Source organism: Dendrobates tinctorius, unplaced genomic scaffold (genome assembly GCF_039654945.1).
Source record: "Dendrobates tinctorius isolate UK_male_01 unplaced genomic scaffold, ASM3965494v1 ptg000144l, whole genome shotgun sequence".
In the NCBI taxonomy this organism is placed as follows: Eukaryota; Metazoa; Chordata; class Amphibia; order Anura; family Dendrobatidae; genus Dendrobates; species Dendrobates tinctorius.
The window spans coordinates 4,304,996-4,327,123 of NW_027361811.1; the positions used below are offsets into that span (position 1 = coordinate 4,304,996).

At 46.0% G+C, this 22,128-nt stretch overlaps 1 protein-coding gene across 1 annotated transcript in view; it reads left to right on the plus strand.

Moving 5' to 3' along the window:
* LOC141049459 (fructose-1,6-bisphosphatase isozyme 2) overlaps positions 1-22,128 on the plus strand; it is a 62,904-nt gene that overhangs the window by 34,452 nt on the left and 6,324 nt on the right. Inside the window, exon 6 of the mRNA XM_073545935.1 lies at positions 12,018-12,137. Within this exon, the coding sequence (XP_073402036.1) occupies positions 12,018-12,137 (120 nt within the window). The remainder of the gene's footprint in view (positions 1-12,017; positions 12,138-22,128) is intronic.

A 22,128-nucleotide genomic window follows, 5' to 3' on the forward strand; every position in this document is an offset into this window, starting at 1 on the left:
CCCTAGCAATCACCAGTCTCTTTCTCTGACCCCGGTCAGTACAACACGGCTTTCACGACCGTCACCTGCTGGCCGCGCAGGTTCTCGGACCCCTCTACCGCAGAGGTGTCCTATAAGTCTTTTCCACTGACCTGCTGTCAGTATATCACAAGGCTTTCACAACCGTCAGCCCTCCTGGCTCAGCGTTGCCAGCACTGCACCATGTGCTTTTGGAAACCGTTGCCCTTAGCAACCGAATTTTGCAGTCCTCTTCCGTTGCTCCTAGCAACAAGGCTACAACATTGCCCATAGCATTCTCCACCAGTTGTAAGATAGCGCTGTCATTCGGGTAGGGGATACTCACTTGGCAGCCAAATAAACACATCCGGCACGGGTTTTCCATAAAACAATCACAGTCCATGAGGTTTATTTAGGCATCATAAACCATGACCAGCAACATAAAGTTCATATTAACAGCATAGCGTCCATGACAGAGCTTCACTCTGTTATCCCTGTGGTCAATAAAAAAGGGGGAGACAGAAGCGCACAATAGGGTCTTATCCAGTGATATAAACGTTTCACAGATATGGATCCACTCACCTGGTTCAGTTGTGTGAAACACAACAACCATAAGCACAAATGGGTAGGATCCGATGAACTGCAGCAATCAGCCGGTCACTAGAATTACATATATAAGAAGGAAAGAAATCCGGCTTTCAGGATCGCGCTGTTCCAGTCCAAAGTTCACAAGGAGTTAATCCAAGGACCAAGCAGTGATTATAACTTCCTTTTTATTCCATAAACTCTACGCGTTTCGTGTACACACTGTACACTTCCTCAGGAGCAAAAGTTACTCTGGCATCACATTCCATTCTCCTTATATACTAGCTTCCCCAGGAAGTGAGGTAGATGCTCATTGCACTCAAAAAATTCACACATAACTATCAACATAATATAAAATCACAAAAATCACTAAAATGTATCTATAAAAAACACACTTCTATGGAAACACACAAATGTAACTGTAACTCAGATGAGATTTTGGCCACCACTACTCCTGGCTGAAGAATGGAGGAGGGAGGTTCTGGAGGGTACACCGAATCAAAGCTTCGGGATAAGGCATCAGCCTTGATGTTTTTAGATCCCGGGCGGAATGTGATGGGAAACTGAAATCGAGAAAAAAAAAAAAGCGCCCATCGAGCCTGTCTGGGGGTCAATCTCTTGGCAGGCTCAATATAGGCCAAATTTTTGTGATCAGTGATGACTGTAATGGGATGAACAGCCCCCTCCAGGAAATGCCTCCATTCTTCAAAAGTCAACTTTACCGCCAACAATTCTCTATTGCCGACATCGTAATTTCTCTCGGCAGAGGAAAATTTTTTAGAGAAGAAGGCGCAAGGCCTCAGATTAGTAAGGGTAGGAGGGCCCTGAGACAAAACTGCCCCCACCCCTACTTCCGAGGCGTCAACCTCCACGACAAAAGGTCTTGACGGGTCAGGTTGTACCAATACAGGGGCTGAAGAAAAGCACTTTTTTAATGTCATGAAAGAATTTTTTGCAGCTACAGACCAATTTTTGACATCAGCTCCCTTGAGAGTGAGGTCCGTTAGAGGCTTTACCACCTGCGAGAAGCCCTTAATAAATTTCCTATAAAAGTTGGCAAAGCCCAAAAATCGCTGCAACCCTTTCAAGTCATGAGGCTGCACTCACTCCGTAACAGCCTGGACCTTCTTAGGATCCATGCAGAACCCCTCCCCCCTGACACAATCAACCCCAGAAAGGATACTTCTTGCATGAAAAATGAGCATTTTTCCAACTTGGCATACAAATTATTCTCCCTCAGTCTCATGAGAACCATCCGCAAATGGTGCAAGTGAGATTGACTGTCCACCGAGTACACCAGAATGTCATCCAGATAGATAACCACAAAACGACCAATTAAATCAGAGAAAATTGCATTAATAAAATTCTGAAAAACAGCAGGAGCGTTGGTGAGACCAAAGGGCATAACCAAGTTTTCAAACAGCCCTTCAGTCGTCAGGAATGCTGTTTTCCATTCGTCCCCTTCCCGGACTCTTATAAGGTTATACGCCCCACGTAAAACCAGTTTAGAGAACCACTTGGCCCCGGTGAGTTGGTTACATAGATCAGGAATTAGGGGGAGAGGGTATGTATTTTTCACAGTAATTTTGTTTAATTCCCGAAAGTCGAGGCACAGCCGCAAACCACCATCTTTTTTCTTAACATAAAAGAAGCCCGCTGCCACAGGTGAAACAGAAGGCCTAATATGCCCTTTGCGGAGACTCGGTAATGTACTCCTTCATGGCTAGACGTTCGGGCCTGGACAAATTGAACAGGCGAGCCTTGGGTAACTTGGCTCCTGGGACTATATTAATGGCACAATCAAAGGGTCTATGTGGTGGTAGCGCCTCAGCCTCACTTTCAGAAAATACGTCTTCAAAATCTTTCAGGTACTCCGGAATACCTTCCAGATCGACAGACGACACTGACACAGATTTTACTGGGGTGAGAAGAGTTGTCAAGTTACAACATAGACCGTTAGCCATACAACCCCACTGAATGATCTCCCCCGTGACCCAGTCAATAGTAGGATTGTGACGTTGAAGCCAAGGCATAACCAGTACCAGTCCAGCCGGCAGATTATTTATAACAAAACACCTTAATTTTTCCACGTGAGTGGAACCCACTTTCAGAGAAAAGGTATCAGTCATGAAACAAATTCCCTCCTGGGTGATAGGAGAAGAATCAATTGCCACGATTTTAAGAGGATCTTTTAACCTGACTGTCCCTATCTTATGAAAAGTCACAACTTTGGCATCGATCAGATTAATAGAAGAACCACAGTCAACAAAGGCGGTAGTCCCAACTGGACCGCCTGTAAGTTCCAGTTCCACCGGAAGCAGAATTTTAGTAAGTGAGGAAAAGGGTACCTGGGAGTCTGGGCAACCTCCTCGATTGTTACCCACACTCAGTCGTTTTCCTGATGGCGTCACTGAAGAAGGGCAAGAAGGACAGTTTCTTCTCCAATGTCCAGCGAATCCACAGTAAAAGCACAATTGGTTGTTTCTTCGGCGTCTCCTCTTTTTCCTCCAATGACGTGGCACCAACCTCCATGGGCTCAGGACTAGATGCAGAGTCTCTCAGATTGGAGAATAAGGCCAGGGTCACACTGGCGAGGAATACGGACGAGTGAGAGGCGTTAAAAGCACGCATTACACACGGACAAATTATTCTCTATGGGTTTGCTCCCAACAGCTGTATATTTCTCGGGCGTATTCTTTGGTCCGTGCCAATCGCAGCATGCTGCGATTGTCAGCGTACTACGCCCGTAATACGCCAATGCAAGTCTATGGGTGCGCAAAAAGTACGGATTACACACGGACCACACATGTGACTTGCGAGAAATATGCACCCGGTGTCTTTTAGAAAAGCCGGCAATTCAGTGCGCTATACAGTAAACTCACACTGACAGGTTTAATAAAGAAAGAAAGAATAGATATATACACATAGAATACATATATACTGTATATACATACATGTCATTGTGACAAACATATATATATATTTATATGTCACAGAGTTCTTCATAGCAGAATAGCCGCTAATTAAATTGCCGGCTTCTATCAAATAATTCCCCAACCCGACATGAAATGACACATGGTTTACATTCAGTAAAACATTTCATTTCATGTTTTTTAATATGTCCCTGACTAATAATTAGATGAGGGTTTGTGTGCAAAATTTGGGAGTTGTAGTTGTTATTTTAAGGGGTTAATTCTTTGTTAAAAAATGTGTGGGCTTCCCATTGCCCTATAGTGGTGGCGAGTGGGTTAATCTAACAAAGGGTTAATGTCACCATTCGATTGTAAGGTGACATTAACCCTTTGTTAGATTAACCCATTCACCACCACTATAGGGCAATGGGAAGCCCAGGCATTTTTTAACAACGAATTAACCCCTTAAAATAACAACTACAACTCCCAAATTTTGCACACAAACCCTCATCTATTTATTAGTCAGGGCCATATAAAAAAAGATGAAATGAAATGGTTTACTGAATGTAAACCATGTGTCATTTCACGTCGGGTCGGGGAATGATTTAATAGAAGCCGGCAATTTAATTAGCGGCTATTCTGCTATGAAGAACTCTGTGAAATATAAATATATATGTTTATCTCAATGACTTGTGTGTGTGTGTGTGTGTATATATATATATATATATATATGTGTGTGTATGTATGTGTGTGTGTGTGTATATATATATTTTACATTATATTCTGTGGGGGAGGCTGTGTTATATAATATGGGGGGTTACATTATATTCTATGGGGAGGTGGGCTGTATTGTATTCTATTTGGGGCTACATTATATTCTATGGGGGGCTGTATTATATTTATTATATTCTATGGGGGTGATTGCATCATACTCTATGAGGAGGCTACATTGTATTCTATGGAAGGGCTACATTATACTATATAAGGGGCTGCATTATACTCTATGAGGGGGTTGCCATATATTCTATGGAGGGGCTGCATTATATTCTATGGGGGTTACATTATATTCTGTGGAGTGGCTTCATTATACTCTGTGGGGTAGCTGCATAATGCTCTAAGGGGTGGCTGCATTATACTATAAGAGGGGGGCTGCATTATATTCTATGGGGGTTACATTATATTGTATGGCGGGGCTGCATTATACTCTGTGGGGTGGCTGCATTATGCTCTATGGGGTGGCTGCATTATACTATATGTGGGCTGCATTATACTGTATTGAGGACTATGGGGAATACATTATATGAAGAACTATGGGGTGCATTATATTATGGGAAGTGAATTGTGCTACATGGATGACTATAGCAGTGCATTATACTATATTGGGCACTATGAGGAGTGTACTATACTATATGGAGGACTGAGCAGTGTATTTTAATATGTGGAGGGCTATGAGGAGTGTATTATACTATATGGAGGACTAAGGGGAGTGTATTATACTATATGGAGGACTGAGGAGTGTATTATACTATATGGAAGACTATGGGGAACATTATATTATATGGAGGACTATAGGGAGTGTATTATACAATATGGAGGACTATGGGGACATTATATTATATGGAGGACTTTGGGGTGTAAACTGTAGATGTGCTGCTGATAACATGATACTGCATGGTGATCTGTTAGTGATCCATTAGTGACTGTTCTGTTCCCATCATTCTTTCTCAGATGGTGGAACGAGGCCGGGAAGCAAGTGTTGAACGACTTCAATATTGTCGATCACACTCATTTAGTGTCCTGAACTCAGCGCATGTAAATACAACTGAAATGCTTCTGTGTGATGTGCAATATGTTAGCATTTGGGGCCCCATTTTAAACTTTGCCTAGGGCCCCACTTTGCCTAAAACCGGCTCTGGTGATGAGTGAATATACTCGTTGCTCGGGTTTTCCCGAGCATGTTCGGGTGTCCTCCGAGTATTTTGGCGTGCTCGGAGATTTAGTTTTTGTCAACGCAGCTGCATGATTTGTGGCTGCTAGACAACCTGAATACATGTGGGGATTCCCTAACAAATAGGCATTCCTCACATGTATTCAGGCTATCATGCAGCTGCATTGACAAAACTAAATCTCTGAGCACGCAAAAATACTCAGAGAACAGCCGAGCATGCTCGGGGAAAACCCAAGCAACGAGTATAGTCGCTCTTCACTAGTGTATATGTAAGGAGGAAGACCAAGCTGCAGGTGCCTGCATCATGCTGGGTCTGGAACTGCTGAGGCTGCATCCCATGTTGCCTGGGGGAAAGAATCGGGGACAGGACAGGCCCCATGACCTAGGAAGGGGGTGTGTGGCTAAGCCAGGCAGTGAGGAGAAAGCACGCGAAGAAAGAGTCAGTTCCCCGCCGGCAGTGAGAGCAGAGGCAGGTGTGCGGCAGAGGGAGAGAGGCAGCACGGAGCCGTGCTCCAGCAGAACCTAAGCAGGCGCTCCCGTGACACAGTGTGTGTGCAGAGCGCCGAGTTCCCAGCTGTGCAGAGTGTGGTGCTCGCACAGAGGAGCAGGGGGCCCGGTGCAGAATCCTGAGGTGTGTTCCCCAAGACTAGTAGACGCGCAGCAGCACCCGTGTTGGTCAGAGTACTCTGAGCGAGAGTTGGTTGGGAAAATCTCCCGGCCGCAGAGCACAGATCTGGGACAGCTGTGTGAGAGACTTACTGTGTAAGAGATTTACTGGTATCGGTGGACGCTCAGAGCAGCGCAAACTGAGCAGGGCCATGCAGAGCAGCCATTTAGGTGACGGCAGCTGCTCAGAGAGAGACACATGCGCTCCGTGACTGGGAGTACAGTACAGCACATGTGCGGCATAGAGAAAGCCGAGTACTGGACAGACATTTGCGGTCTACAATTGCCAGTTGACACTTGCCAGTCCACGTTGGACTCTGTCAGTGCTGCGACCCTGTTTGCTTTGGCCGCACCAACTTATGGAGTAGGGGCTCAGCGGAAGGTGCCGGAGACAGACCGCTGCCACCAGAAGATGGACTGTTGTTTGCAGGACCCCACTGGAACAGCACCGCACCAGCCGTTGTTGGTGCCTTTGCCTTCAAAGCTTCAGTTGTGGACTGGGAAGCCTCTGACACAATAAGTGATTTAAAGAACTGCCGTTATCTTGTTTATTAACTTTGCCTGTTACTTACCACTGAACTGTTTAACCCTCATTTAACCATTTATTTCCCTGCGAGGAGTTAACCCCTGTTAAATTAAAACTGTTACATTTGTTAACCCTTGCTCTGCCTTCTGTCGGTCACTGCATCCCGCAACCTGCTTACATGTACAGTTTATAAATGACTGGCCCCGCTGTTATGATTGAGTCACCGTAGGAGGCAAAAACAAAAATGCTAGCTAAGTCCTGAAAACCAGAGAAGTTGGCAACTATCAGATTGCAGACCCCTGAACCTATCAACACAACTAGCAGTAGCCGTGGGGGGTGCCTACGATGACCTAGACCCCTCGATCACAGCCGGAGAGATACATAGGCCTAAAGAAGGAAAGGGGAAATCTAACTGCCCCAGAGCAGACCCCAAAGCAATAGGCAGCCCCCCACATATAATGACGGTGAAGCAAGATGAAAACACTTACACAGACAGAAAGACAGGCTGAGCAAAGACGGGGCCCAAAAACTACCTAGATAGGAACGGATAGGAAGGCTGCTGTCTGCAATCTGCCAAAACCCTATCAGAGACAAAAGCCAACAAGCTGATATTAAAATGGCCCTGAAGCAACTAAGCTTCAAAACTAAATCAGCACTCAGGTACTTTCAGAAGACAGAGCTCAAGGAACACTGCACACTCCAGCAGGGAGTGGCAGAATCCAAAAAGCAAGAAAAACAAAAACAAATCTTAGATGCAAAAAGGCAAAACAGAAAACTTAGCTTTAGGAGAGCAGGAATCAGACTGGTGTCCAAGAGTCCACAGAGAAATCACCCGCAGGGCAGAAAGGGCGTAGGCTGCCTTAAATCCAGTCAGTGACTCCACTCAGCCAATCGTCTTCATTAGTCCCAGGTGCCTGATAATCAGGCTCACTACCTTCCTTCACTAGAATAGGGAGTTCACCAGGCCTCAGTGACGGAGGGGAAAATGAACTCACAACACCCCGCAGTGAAGCACCGAGCATCTGTACTTGGTTTCAACAGTCATTCTGTGCTGAAAGAGTCCCTTTAACCTCTTCCCGACCGCCCACAGTAGATAAACGTTGGCGCTTGCTGGGCTTTGTGCAGCGCCGATGTTTATCTACTGTCGGTGGTTTTGTGCCCCCCGGGACCCCCACATACCTTACAACGCGGGGATCCAGTGCACAATGCATGCTGGGACCCCCGACGTCATCGAGATCTGATTGGCTCAGGTCCCGATGACGTCAGCGTCACAGCAGCCAATGGGAGCGATCGCTGGGAAAGCTGCTTGTTTCCCGGCGATCTCACTCATTGTAACGCGGCTTCTCCTCTGATCTAACACTGACAGATGATCAGAGGTGAAGCAGCGTTACTGTGTGACTAGAACGCTGCCTGGCACAGCTGATCGCTGCCTGGCACAGCTGTGCCAGGCAGCGATCTTGTCACACAGTAACGCTGCTTCACCTCTGATCATCTGTCATTGTGAGATCAAAGGAGAAGTCGCGTTATTATGTGCCAGGCAGCGATCTTGTCACATAGTAACGCTGCTTCACCTCTGATCATCTGTCAGTGTGAGATCAGAGGATAAGTGGCGTTACTATGAGTCAGATCGCAGGGCAGCGATCTTGTCACAAAAATAAAAAAAAAGGTACACGGGCTAGGGCTAGGGTTAGGGCTAGGGCTGGGATTAAGGTTATGGGTGTGTTGGTGTTAGGTTTGTGGTTAGGGTTATGGTTTGGGCTGAGATTAGGGTTAGGGGTGTGTTGGGGTTAGGGTTGGAATTAGAATTGGGGGTTTCCACTGTTTAGGTACATCAGGGGCTCTGTAAATGCAATATGACGCCCGCAGACTATTCCATCAAAGTCTGCATTTCAGAACGTCACTACTTCCCTTCCGAGCCCCACCGTGTGCCCAAACAGTAGTTTTCTCCAACATATGGCGTACCTGCGTACTCAGGACAAATTGGACAACAACTCTTAGGGTCCAATTTCTCCTGTTACCCTTGTGAAAATAAAAATTGGGGGCTAAAAGATCATTTTTGTGGAAAAAAAATGATTTTTTTATTTTCACGCCTCTACATTATAAACTTTACTGAAACACTTGGGGGTTCAAAGTGCTCACCACACATCTAGATAAGTTCCTTGGGGGGTCTAGTTTCCAAAATGGGGTCACTTGTGGGGGGTTTCCACTGTTTAGGTACATCAGGGGCTCTGCAAACGCGACATGACACCCGCAGACCATTCCATCAAAGTCTGCATTTCAGAACGTCACTACTTCCCTTCCGAGCCCCACCGTGTGCCCAAACAGTAGTTTTCTCCCACATATGGGGTACCAACGTACTCAGGACAAATTGGACAACAACTTTTGGGGTCCAATTTCTCCTGTTACCCTTAGGAAAATAAAAATTGGAGGCTAAAAGATCATTTTTGTGGAAAAAAAATGATTTTTTTTATTTTCACGGCTCTACATTATAAACTTTAGTGAAACACTTGGGGGTTCAAAGTGCTCACCACACATCTAGATAAGTCCCTTGGGGGGTCTAATTTCCAAAATGGGGTCACTTGTGGGGGGTTTCCACTGTTTAGGTACATCAGGGGCTCTCCAAATGCGACATGGCATCCGATCTCAATTCCAGCCAATTCTGCATTGAAAAAGTCAAACAGCACTCCTTCAGTTCTGAGCTCTGCCGTGTGCTCAAACAGTGGTTTAGCCCCATATACAGGGTATTGGCGTATTCGGGAGAAATTGCACAAAAAATTTTGTGGTTCATTTTCTCTTTTTACACTTGTGAAAATAAAAAAAAATTGTTTTGAAGTAAAATGTTTGTGAAAAAAAGTTAAATGTTTATTTTTTCCTTCCATATTCCATTCATTCATGTGAAGCACCTGAAGGGTTAATAAACTTCTTGAATGTGGTTTTGAGTACATTGAGAGGTGCAGTTTTTAGAATGGTGTCAATTTTGGGTATTTTCTGTCATATTGACCCCCCAAACTCACTTCAAATGTGAGGTGGTCCCTAAAAAAAATGGTGTTGCAAATTTTGCTGTAAAAATGAGAAATCGCTGGTCAACTTTTAACCCTTATAACTTCCTAAAAAAAAAAATTATGTTTCCAAAATTGTGCAGATGTAAAGTAGACATGTGGGAAATGTTATTTATTAACTATTTTGTGTGATATCACTCTCTGATTTAAGGGCATAAAAATTAAAAGTTTGAAAATTGCAAAATTTTCTAAATTTTCGCCAAATTTTGATTTTTTTAACAAATAAGTGCAGATCATATCTAAAAAAATTTACCACCATCATGAAGTGCAATATGTCATGAGAAAACAATGTCAGAATCAGTAGTATCCGTTGAAGCGTTCTAGAGTTATGACCTCATAAAGTGACACTGGTCAGAATTGAAAAAATTGGCCCGGTCACGAAGGCAAAAACAGGCTCGGGTGCGAAGGGGTTAAGGTAATGTTCACACTTGGCAGTTGTGAAGCAAAGTTTTCCCCACAATTAAATCCAACTGTCAACCCTATGAAACTGTACAGTAACACAGGCCATATTTATAGAGCTTTACTTTTAATGATATATATTAAAAAGAGCACCTGTTCCCGTGAAAAAAATGGAACAAAATCCACACTAATTAACAATAATAGAAGACCATAGAAAAAAGCCCTACAAAAGGACTACGATAACCTGTTAAGACACCTTCCTTGCTGTGGAGGTTGGAACCCTAGAAGAAACAATTTTTTGGTGCCCCCACTCAACGTGGACTTACCCTATCTCCCCTATCTCACCTTAGATATAAAGGTGGGAAAACAATTATTAGATAGGAAGGGGATGAAGGAAGGGGAAGGAAGGTAGACACAAAAAAAACTTATTTGTAGAGAAAGATAATGAGAAAATCTAAAATATATGCACGTAGAGAACTAGCATACAAAAGGCTAAATGGCCTATTGATGTTAAATAGCAAATAACGCCCCAACATACATGGACCACATTGCACAATGAAAAAACGTGATCATAATAGGAAAATACTAAATGTACATAGCCGAAAAAAATGATAAACTAACATCTCCAAGTGGCCCACAAAAGAGGTACAAAAGAGGTACACAATAGAGATAGCTAAGTAATCCTTACGACCCCATGCAGTAATTAACATATGCCTAAACCAGTGCTAATAATAAATAGCAATGCCCTATAAATTAGGGACCAATACATGTAAACATATTAAGCATCCAGTAAAGACACCACATGGTGTTTACTTACTTTTGATAGGCATATCTTAATGACTGCATGGGGTCGTAAGGATTACTTAGCTATCTCTATTTGCTATTTAGCATCTATAGGCCATTTAGCCTTTTGAATGCCAGTTCTCTACGTGCATATATTTTAGATTTTCTCATTATCTTTCTCTACAAATAAGATTTTTTTTGTGTCTACCTTCCTTCCTCTTCCTTCATCCCCTTCCTATCTAATACGGTAATTGTTTTCCCACCTTTTTATCTAGGGTGAGATAGGGGAGGTAGGGTAAGGGTACCGTTACACTTAGCGATGCACCAGCGATCCCGACAACGATATGGATCGCTGGTGCATCACTAAGTGGTCGCTAGTCAGCTGCCACACAGGCAGGTCTCACCAGCGACATAGCAGCGGTCGGGGGTCGCTACTTACCTGTCAGACGAGGCGATCCTGACGTCCTCCCGTCCGCGTCCACGCGTCGCTCGTCGGCGCCACAGGAATCCCAGCAGGAAGCGCCCGACGAGAAATGATCCAGGACCTTCTCGAGCGATCAGCGATAATCAGCGGGGGAGCGGTCGGAGGTAAATATCAGACATAGCGATATCGCTAGCAATATCGCTATAACGTGACAAAAACCAGTGACGTTACAGCTATGTGTAACGGGGGCTTAAGTCCACGTTGAGTGGGGGCGCCAAAAAATCGTTTCTTCTAGGGTGTCAACCTCCACGGCAAGGAAGGTGTTAAGACAGGTTATCGTAGTCCTTTTGTAGGGCTTTCTTCTATGGTCCTCTGTTATTGTTAATTAGTGTGGATTTTGTTCCATTTTTTTCACGGGAACAGGTGCTCTTTTTAATATATATCATTAAAAGTAAAGTTTTAAGGGAATACATGTTCACAAAATTATGTCTTTATATTCCTTTCAATATTTAATAGTTCCATATTTATAGAGCCATCAAAATAAATGCTACACAGAAAGTATCACAATTGTGTATTATCTTTATTAATGAACAAAACCATAACAAATAATATATAAAATACATGAATATGAGTCCACACATGGAGCCCGAAATGCTGAATATAGCTAGAATTAACAGTCAATGAGTGAGTGGATAAACTGTCCTTCTCTGTTGTTCAGGATGGCAGCGCTCCGTACAGCTCCAGATATGTTGGCTCAATGGTTGCTGATGTTCACAGAACTCTCGTATATGGTGGAATTTTCATGTATCCAGCAAATGAGAAGAGCCCAAAAGGAAAGGTAATTCACTAAATGTAATCCAAAATTTAGATTATTGAAGTTTCTGGTTATAGGTGGCACGAGGGTGATGTAGAGTGTCGTAACTAGATGTTTCTGCGTTTACTCTGCAGGGATCCAGACCCGCACATTCTGCAGTCTCCTGCTGTTTATCTACCTCAGAGGAGATTGCCGAGGAGATTGCCTTGCAGAGAATCTCTCCTGAGGCTAAGTCCTTCTGCCCTCCTACTGAGCATGCTCATGGGACGATCTCCCATTGGAGATCGGGAGTCATGTGCTCAGGTCCTGCTCCAGATCTCATTTGTCCATCTCAGAGATTTGGAGGCTTGCAGAAGGTCCCGGCTGCTATAAAAGGCGCGCATGGCTGTTCCGCCATGCGCTAGTATAGACTTACTTGCTGTGTGTATGAGGACGGATGTATGATTCTAGTGACTGACTCATTATAAAACCCCTTCCCTCTGATATTACGTATGTGGTTAGGGACTGAGTTAGAATCAGCGCCAACGCTCCTCTGCTGCAACATCCACAGCTGCTAGCGTCCGACATTGCGCTTGCATCATAGCTTTGTCGTTTAGAGGCAGTGTCCACGCCGCGCTGCAGTAGCAGCTCTCCTTAGCGTCCACAGCTGTGATGCCGCACACACGGTAGGTCTAGACGGACGTAGTGCTGCCGTCTTGGGCTTCTCCTGTGACCTGATACCGTGTTTGTATTTTTACTGAGTACTGTGACCTCAACAGGCTCAGTCTGTTTATTTGTGTTTATTTGGCATCTCTGTGACTTAACAAATATTGCTCTGCACACCTGGGTGACGTTTAACCCTGTTGCGCATTACCGCCATATTGCTCCTGTCACCACTTAGCAGCGGTTATATCACCTACTGCACGGTGGACCCCGAGTGGCGAACGCACTATATTATTATTTTTATTTAGTGCGTTCCGCTGTTCCTAACATAATACTAGCGCCAGGGTCTGGCTAGTGATGTCAGAACAGCAGCAACTGGTACAGTGTATTCGGCAGCTTGAGGGCCGGTTGGCCACTCTTGAGAGGGCTCTCTCAGCTGCACAATCCACCGAAGCTGCTGTAAAGGCAATCACAGATGCGGTTTCCCGTATGTCCACGTCCTCCCTTGCGCCGACAGTTACCCGCCTCCCGTTGCCCGATAAATTTTCTGGCGATGGCGCCTCCTGTAGGGGTTTCATCAGCCAGTGCTCTATTCAGCTGGAGCTACTGGCTGCGCGATTCCCTACGGAACGGGCCAAGGTGGGGTTTATTGTTTCCCTTCTGTCGGGCAAGGCGTTGGAGTGGGCTACGCCACTATGGGAGCGTGGTGACCCAGAGGTTCGGACTGCTGCTCACTTTCTAACAGCTATTAAGCAGGTCTTCCTCGGTCCACGGGTCACGCACGACACCTCTCTTCAGCTTCTTGCTTTGTCTCAGGGTTCCCTCTCGGTTAGTCAGTATGCCGTCCGTTTTCAGACACTGGCTTCCAAGCTGGAGTGGTCCGATAAAGCCCTCATCCCTGTGTTTTGGAGAGGTTTGGCGGAGCATGTTAAAGATGCTCTCTACCAGAGAGGTTCCTGCAAGTTTGGAAGAGCTGATTGCCATTTCCACCCACATTGACCTCCGTTTTTCGGTGCGCGATATGGAGCGTGCTCAATCCAAACGGAAGGTTACCTTGGCTCCCAATTTTTTTGAGCCTCTGGAACTACCCGAGCCAGAGGTTCCACCCCCAGAGCCCATGGAGGTGTCTTGCGCTGTTCTCCAGGCGCGTCCGGCACAAGACTCCAGTTGCGGTTATCATTGTCAACACGCAAGGACAACAGTGCCCCACAACGGCCAAACTCTGTGTCGCCGGGCAAGACCTTTGTTCTTCCTCGCCTTCGGCCGAAGGTTCTCGCATGGGCACACGTGTCCAGGAGTGGTGGTCACTGTGGCTATATGCAGACCAAAAAACTCCTGGCAGGGTCTTACTGGTGGCCGCACAGGGCTCAGGATGTTAAAAAATATATTCGGGCCTGCGCCTTTTGTGCTCGGAATAGCCTCTCTAAATGAAGGGTGGAGACGCCTGCCGACACACGGTGGCGTTCCACTTTAACTTCCGCTCCCGTCGTCTCCCACGGGTCCCTTCTCAAGCCTGGCGATCTTGTCGCCCCTGACGCCTTCCACTTGTCCCGGGTCTCTCTGTCACCTACCGGGACATCAGACTTGCCTTCAGACGAGTCTGAGGCCTATACCTCTGATGGGCACAAGTTGCTGGATCAGAAGGCTCAGGGGGGAGGGGGCCCTAGAAGGGGGGGTAATGTTAGTCATCGGATTTCTGCGTTTACTCAGCAGGGATCCAGACCCTCACATTCTGCAGTCTCCTGCTGTTTATCTACTGCAGAGGAGATTGCACAGGAGATTGCCTTGCAGCAAATCTCTCCTGAGGCTAAAGGGCCCGTTACACATAGCGATATTGAATATCGCTGTAACGTCACTGGTTTTGTGACGTAGCAGCGATATTGCTAGCGATATTGCTACATGTGATACCTCCGACCAGCTCCCTCGCTCTCTGTCGCTGATCGCGCAAGAACGTCCTAGACCATTTCTCGTCGGGCGCTTCCTGCTGGGCTTCCTATGGCGCCGACGAGCGACGCGTGGACGCGGGCGGACGAAGTCAGGATCGCTGCGTCTGACAGGTAAGTAACGACCCCCGACCGCTGCTATGTCGCTGGTGAGATCTGCCTGTGTGGCAGCTCACTAGAGACCACTTAGCGATGCACCAGCGATCCATATCATTGTCGGGATCGCTGGTGCATCGCTTAGTGTAGCGGTACCCTAAGTCCTTCTGCCCTCCTACTGAGCATGCTCATGGGACGATCTCCCATTGGAGATCGGGAGTCATGTGCTCAGGTCCTGCTTCAGATCTCATTGGTCCATCTCAGAGATCTGGAGGCTTGCAGAAGGTCCCGGCTGCTATATAAGGCGCGCATGGCTGTTCCGCCATGTGCTAGCACAGACTTACTTGCTGTTGTGTGTATGAGGACGGATGTATGATTCTGGTGACTGACTCATTATAAAACCCCTTCCCTCTGATATTAAGCATGTGGCTAGGGACTGAGTTAGAATCAGCGCCAGCGCTCCTCTGCTGCAACATCCACAGCTGCTAGCGTCCGACATTGCGCTTGCATCATAGCTTTGCCGTTTAGAGGCAGTGTCCACGCCGCGCTGCAGTAGCAGCTCTCCTTAGCGTCCGCAGCTGTGATGCCGCACACACGGTAGGTCTAGACGGACGTAGTGCCGCCGTCTTGGGCTACTCCTGTGACCTGATACCGTGTTTGTATTTTTACTGAGTACTGTGGCCTCAAAAGGCTCAGTCTGTTTATTTGTGTTTATTTGGCATCTCTGTGACTTAACAGAGATTGCTCTGTGCACCTGGGTGACGTTTAACCCTGTGCACATTACCACCATATTGCTCCTGCCACCAGTTTGCAGTGGTTATATCACCTACTGCACGGTGGACCCCGAGCGGCGAACGCACTTTATTATTATTTTTATTTAGTGCATTCCGCCGTTCCTAACACTAGAGTCTGATGGACTTCGGTAAAACATATGGATTGAGGCCCCTCCCCATCCTGAATAGATATGTAAATACATATATATGCGCCCCCCTTCCTGGTATATATGTCCCTTATCCTGGCCCCATCCTAGTGTACGTCCTCCGTTTTTGCTGGTGTTCTTTAATATGTAAAAAAAAATAAACCATTATACTCACCAGGGATGTACATAGAAGTCATGGGGCCCCATAGCAGAAGCATAATGCACTCTCCATAGTCCTCCATATAGTATAACGCACAACCCATAATCCTACCTATAGTATAATGCAGCCCATAGTCCTCCATATAATATACTGCACCGATGCGCCCCTCATAGTCCTCCATAAGTATGCTATAATTGCTTATGTGAGCCTTTCATAATTTCCATAATTCATTACTTTCTATATTTCCATGTTTTCTAATTCTACAATTACACGCTGCTGGTTAAATGTGGATTATTTTGGTAATTGCTTAATAAAAGGGCAGATGAAGATGACCATGTTTTCATACGATCTAACAAAACATCAGATCGCACTCTGACCAATGTTAGTCTATGGGGCCGTGCACATGTCAGATTTTTTCCCACAGACTGAGCCAGTCCAAGGGAAAATAAAACCTGTATGCCTAAGTTCGATCTGATATTTGGAACGTACGTGACCATGCAAGTCGATGAGTCTGTAGAAAACATCAGACTGCACTCGGATGACATCTGAGAGCAGTCGTATTTCCATGGACTGATAGAATGTAAAATATGGAGAAATGTTTTTTATTCCTCCAACTTCTCCCCATTCGAAAGAATCATATCATACTATGCTGACACACGTATCGGAGTGTGATTTCCATAATCAACCCAATTCTCTCGGATGAGAGAATATACGGTCGTCTGCACCTGCACAATTCAACCCTTACCCACCTACTAGCATACCAAGGGAAGTGGTACTGCTTGAACTAATATATATACTGTTCTGTGATGATTTCTGACATGAGCTCACCCTTTCAGTATTAATGGAAGCAATGATCAAGTTGGGGATTAAATTTATGTTGGTGACCAGCAGCTCCAGCAATCAACAGTGCAGATATCAATATGTCACTATGACTAAGTTAGTAATCTTAGCGAAAAAAAAATACAAAAAGAAGTTAACGACGAAAACTAAAACTATGACCTCATCACTTTGATTGTCGTGCACCGCCATTCTACTGAGTTTTCCATGGTTCTGTACAGTTATCTGTGATATTTCTCCAAGTATTCCAATTGGAATTCTATAAAATTCATTGAGTAATAGGAAAAGTTCCTTTACTTGTGCAAATGTCATGAGTCAGTGATTGTAGTCATCCACCCCAGGACAGCTGACAACAACTGATAAGTGTAAGTTCTAGGGAACAGAGTTACGACAAAGCTGCATAAAATAGTACATCCCTCGCTTGTGGTCAGACACATGTTCTCAAAATTCTCTGTGCTCATCATCATTTGACCAAGCAGGGTGCCTATTCTGACAGACTATGAATTGGTATCATTTCCTTCTTGAATCGTGACTTACAGGAAGTTGCACCTGTTGCCTAAATGTATGAAGTAATATTAAAGGGGACGTCCAGGACTTACACAGTTAGGATAGTTACACGTTCTTGGGGATTGCAGCTCAGCTTCCATTCACTCCAATAGGAAGTGATCTTATCTGTGCTCGCACAGTGTGTGCATCCGATTTGGAGGGAGCTGATAACAGCTGGTTGGTGGCGGCGCCAAGTGTCGGACCTCCACCAATCTGATATTAATAACCTGTCCTAAGATAAGGTCATCATTCTGTAAGCCTGGCCTGGATGTAAGTATTAATAAAGGGGAACTTGTGACATTACATAGAGGAGCCCTTTCCTCCCGTGTAGAGGGAATCCCCGACACATACACACTAATCCCTGCTAGGCTTGTGCAGACGACTGTATTTTCGGTTCGAGCGCGATCAAACAAAACATTGGATCACACTCGGACCAATGTTATTCTATGGGGCCGTGCAAATGTCCGATTTTTATTCTCCTCGGACCAAGTATCTAATCGCACTCTGCCATGAAAGTCAATTGGTCCGTCACAGAAATCGGATCGCACTCACTTAACATCTGAGCGTGGTCTGATTTTCACTTACTTCCAGAATGGAGATCTTCTCCACACACGGGAAAAATCGGATCACGCTATGCTCCTAGTCTGATCAGAGTGTGATTAGCATAATCGGTCCGATTTTCTCTGATGACTGAAAATACGGTGGTGTGACCCTGGCCTAAGGGTAGGCCATCAATGTAACAGTCCAAGACAACCCCTTTTTATGTTCCTTATGAGGCTACCGTAGTTAGACTGGTAGGTAGAACCAGAGCACATTTTATTCGAAGCTGGATGAACCAAAACCACGTGAATTAACTATTAACTTGTAAAGCTGGTAACCCATGTATGACCTCGTGTTGTGAAAGGCTGGTGGAGTGGACCGCCATACACCACAGTGTTGACAGACCTTGCCGGCGTAGATGAGATGGACACAAGAACACATAGGGGGATATATTAAGGCTTTTTTGTCCGTTTTTTGGCATATATTGGGCAGCACTGTGGCTCAGTGGTTAGCTCTGCAGCCTTGCAGCACTGGAGTCCTGGGTTCAAATCCCATCAAGGAGTTTGTATGTTCTCCCCGTGTTTGCGTGGGTTTCCTCCGGGTACTCCAGTTTCCTCCCACATTCGAGACATACTGTCCATGGGGGGCAGTGATGATAATGTGTGCAAACTGTAAAGCGCTGCGGAATATGTTAGCGCTATATAAAGATTATTATTATGTATTCCTCAGTCCATGATGCACCTGAATCTGAGATATGACTCGTGGCCTGACCTTTGTCACTCTCTCAAGTTCCATACATTATTATTATTTCAGGCTACTTCTAAGAAGACGTGGTTGTTTTCTTCATCCAGCCCTCTCCTTGACTTCACAGCATTATCACACAATGTTCCTGTTTACTGAACTCAGGCAATGCTGTGCACCTGAAATACAAGGGACTTGGCACCCAGTCAGCTCTTTGCTTCTGCAGCATGTCCTTATTCTGGGCCCTCCCAACATGTCATATGACAGTGTTTTTGTGTGCGATTTGTAATGTAGGCTTTTCCACAGAGGAAGGCTCTGACGTTTAGTTTCAGGCTGATTTATGAGAAGTTTTCGAAATCTAAACTCTGCCGATATGAGAAAGCTAGTTAGACAGGAAGAAATGGCATACATCCCATCAGCCAGGAAGAAATGATCCTATGATAAGACATGGGTAAACACATGGTATACTGCTAATTGAGTGCCCAGTATGAATGAATGTTGGCATAATTCAAAGTTATAGGGCATTTCTGCTGCTGTGGACTTAATGGAGATACAAACAAAATGTAAATCGTACTTTTTCCACTACATGTCAATTATATGGGTTGTGCATGTCCAATCGGTAGAAGGAAATTAAATTAAAGAAATGTTAACATTTTACGGTTTGTCTATAGATAGTTCTGTAATGTAAAGGATAAATATTGTACTACTGTGCTTACTTACAAGCCTACATCATGATGGATATATTCCTCACCACTGAAATTGCAACATCAAGAAGGAAAAGTCATGGAATTATGGAAATCACAGGATGGATAGACATGCTGCTGATTTGCAAACAATGAAAAAAATGGAAATAAAATTTTCAAACCTTCTCGATTAATTCAGTATCAAGTATGAGCGCCACACGTAGAAATACATGTACTTACACCCTTCAAATGCAGTCTATAATGGTTGTCTGAGGTCTGCATTTCCCAACTACTGACGTCCCAGAAGTGTTCAATAGAAGACAAGTCTGGAGATGCTGAAGGCCATGAGAGCACGTTTTAGGCTAGTGGGACGCCCTTACACCCAGGGCTGTGGGGTACTTGGTACCGGGCCCAATGAGCTTCAATGGGAGATGTCACGGCAGCTGGGACCCGGCCCGTGACCCTGGGCGCCCATTGTAAAAGGAGAATGTTCAGTGTGCTTAGGATAAGTGATTCGTGACGCCACCTGTGGTGTTCGGCAATAGAGATGTAAGCCGACGCTGCTGACAGATCCTCTGGGACAGATGGTGTGGTGCAGCAGTGATGTTATAGCCCTCCACAGGCAGGGATGTAGTCCCAGGGCAGTGTAGCTGAAGTGACACTTAGATGGTGTAGTGTCAGGCGCGAGGGATGTAGCAGTGCTGGGCAGGATGGCGCAGGAATAAGTGGAGGACACCAGGGCATGCAGTTCCAAAACTTTACTCACAGTCTGTTGTACAAACAGGTGCCTGCCTCCGTGCCGTGTCCTCCGGGTTAGGGACTCGGTCAACTTACAGGCCAGATGGAATACTCCCTTCCAACACTCCACCAACATGTGCCTTTCTGAACGTCTCCTCTTATAGCGCCTTTAAATGAAGTACTCCTAGTACTGAGTTACACTGGAGTTCCTCCTGTCCGATGTTCTTATGAACTCTACTTGTACGGCAGACAGCTGTAGCCTGCTTCGGGGACTCCTTGCTACTAAGTCCCGGCTCACTATCCAGTTGCTGTTGTGCCCCCAAGTCTTGTGTGGGAATAAAGCGGACACTACTTCTATTCTTCCGGTGTCTGCTGCAGGACCATTAGTATCCATACAACCTCGGGGACCGGGCCCCGGCCTTGCGCTTAGAACTTCCAGGAAGGATTCTCTTCTAACCCAAGTCCTCTGTTTTCTTTTACTCCTCACGTTCCGTACTAATCTTTCTTTCTATGGAAAATCAGGCTTTCAGTCTATGTCGCTCTCTTTCTCTTCCTTTCCTGTGCCAGCAGACCTAGGTCACTGGGATCTGCTGCAGCACTTCCATCCATCTATCCCTCTCTCTGGGGATCTTCTCTCTCCAACTCAACAACAACTCTGACCCCGTCAGGCTGACTGACCAAATCCTAAACTCTTCACGCTCTCTTTAATGTAACTAAGCTCCACCCACCACCCAGCACGTTTCGTGTTCCAAGCAGGGAGCCACCAATGGGTGCTTTTCTACACTACTTTGTGGTTTGGGGTGCAGGTGTTGGAGTGTGGTCAGGTGTCTCCACCTTACCTGGATAGTGGGGTACCACACCTCAGGAGGAGGTGCAGTACCTCTGTGGCGACTGAACCCTCAGGGGTGCCACACTAGCAGGCTGCTCAATGGCTCATGCGACATTATGGAGAAAACGCTGTATCATTACTTCTGCCACCAAATACTGTAAATGTAACCCCAACCTACTAGTGAACCTGCAATAAAGACTAGAGAGGTCTGGCTATCACTTCCCTGGTGCCATTGCCTACGTGGTCTGCAAATGGAGATCGGAGGCTGCAATGGAGGTTTATCCTCTTCAGCGATGAGTCCCATTTTTGTCTTGGATGCACTAATAGCCAGAGATTGGTCTGGAGACCACATAGGGAATGTCAAGAAGAGGCCTTCATGAGTCCCAGGATTAAGGTGTGGGGTGGTATAATGTATTGTAGCCAGACCTTTCTAATCGTCATTCAAAGTAAGCTAACAGCTCAGCATTACATTGATTTGGTCATTGATATAGTGGTACAGACAGGGCCGGATTATAGGAGGGGCAGGCGGGGCTTCAGCCCCGGGGCCCCCACCACAAGAGCTTCTAAGGGGGCCCGGGCCCCCACCACTGGACAGCGACCGCCATTTTATTAACGCAGCGCGAGGATAAATATTAGACGCCGTCACGCTGAGATGAACTAGGCATACCGGTACCGCCTCATCCTCTCCTGTCACGCCTCCTCTTCTGTCACGCCTCCTGTCCTGTGGATCTGCTCTGCCTGCTCGCCGCGTTCACGAGCATCGTGCGCCCGCCGCCTGCTGTGTACGGTCCCACCAATCAACTCTGCAGCGCCACGGTGATTAACCCCCTTGCCTCCAGGCTCCAGCTAGCTATATATTTATATATAGCTCCTGTCTGTGCCGGCCGCGGCTGTGTGTGGAGACTATTGGTGCGCACAGAGATGACGTCATCGCTGTGCTCACGTGTCCAGACACAGCCGCGGCCGGCACAGACAGGAGGACGAGCGATGCTGCAGGGATCGTGGCCGGCTCCACACAGGTCAGCGGCGATCCTTGGCTGTCTTAACATTGGGTTCAATAAAAAAAAATGTGAGTAACTCTTTCTGTCTATAATTGGACTGCTTTGAGTTATCCTGGACTGTATCTCTATTGTAGTACTGTAAATCTGAATGTGGCAGAACAAGAGGATAAGATTAGATTGTACATCTAAGTGCTACAATTCGCGCTCTACTGTTATGGCTAAAATGTTAATGATATGGGGGCCCCCACCAGATTTTCTGCCCAGGGGCCCACACCAACCTTACTCCGGCCCTGGGTACAGACAATCCTCCAAATGTCCCAGGAGCCTCATGTTCCTTGCC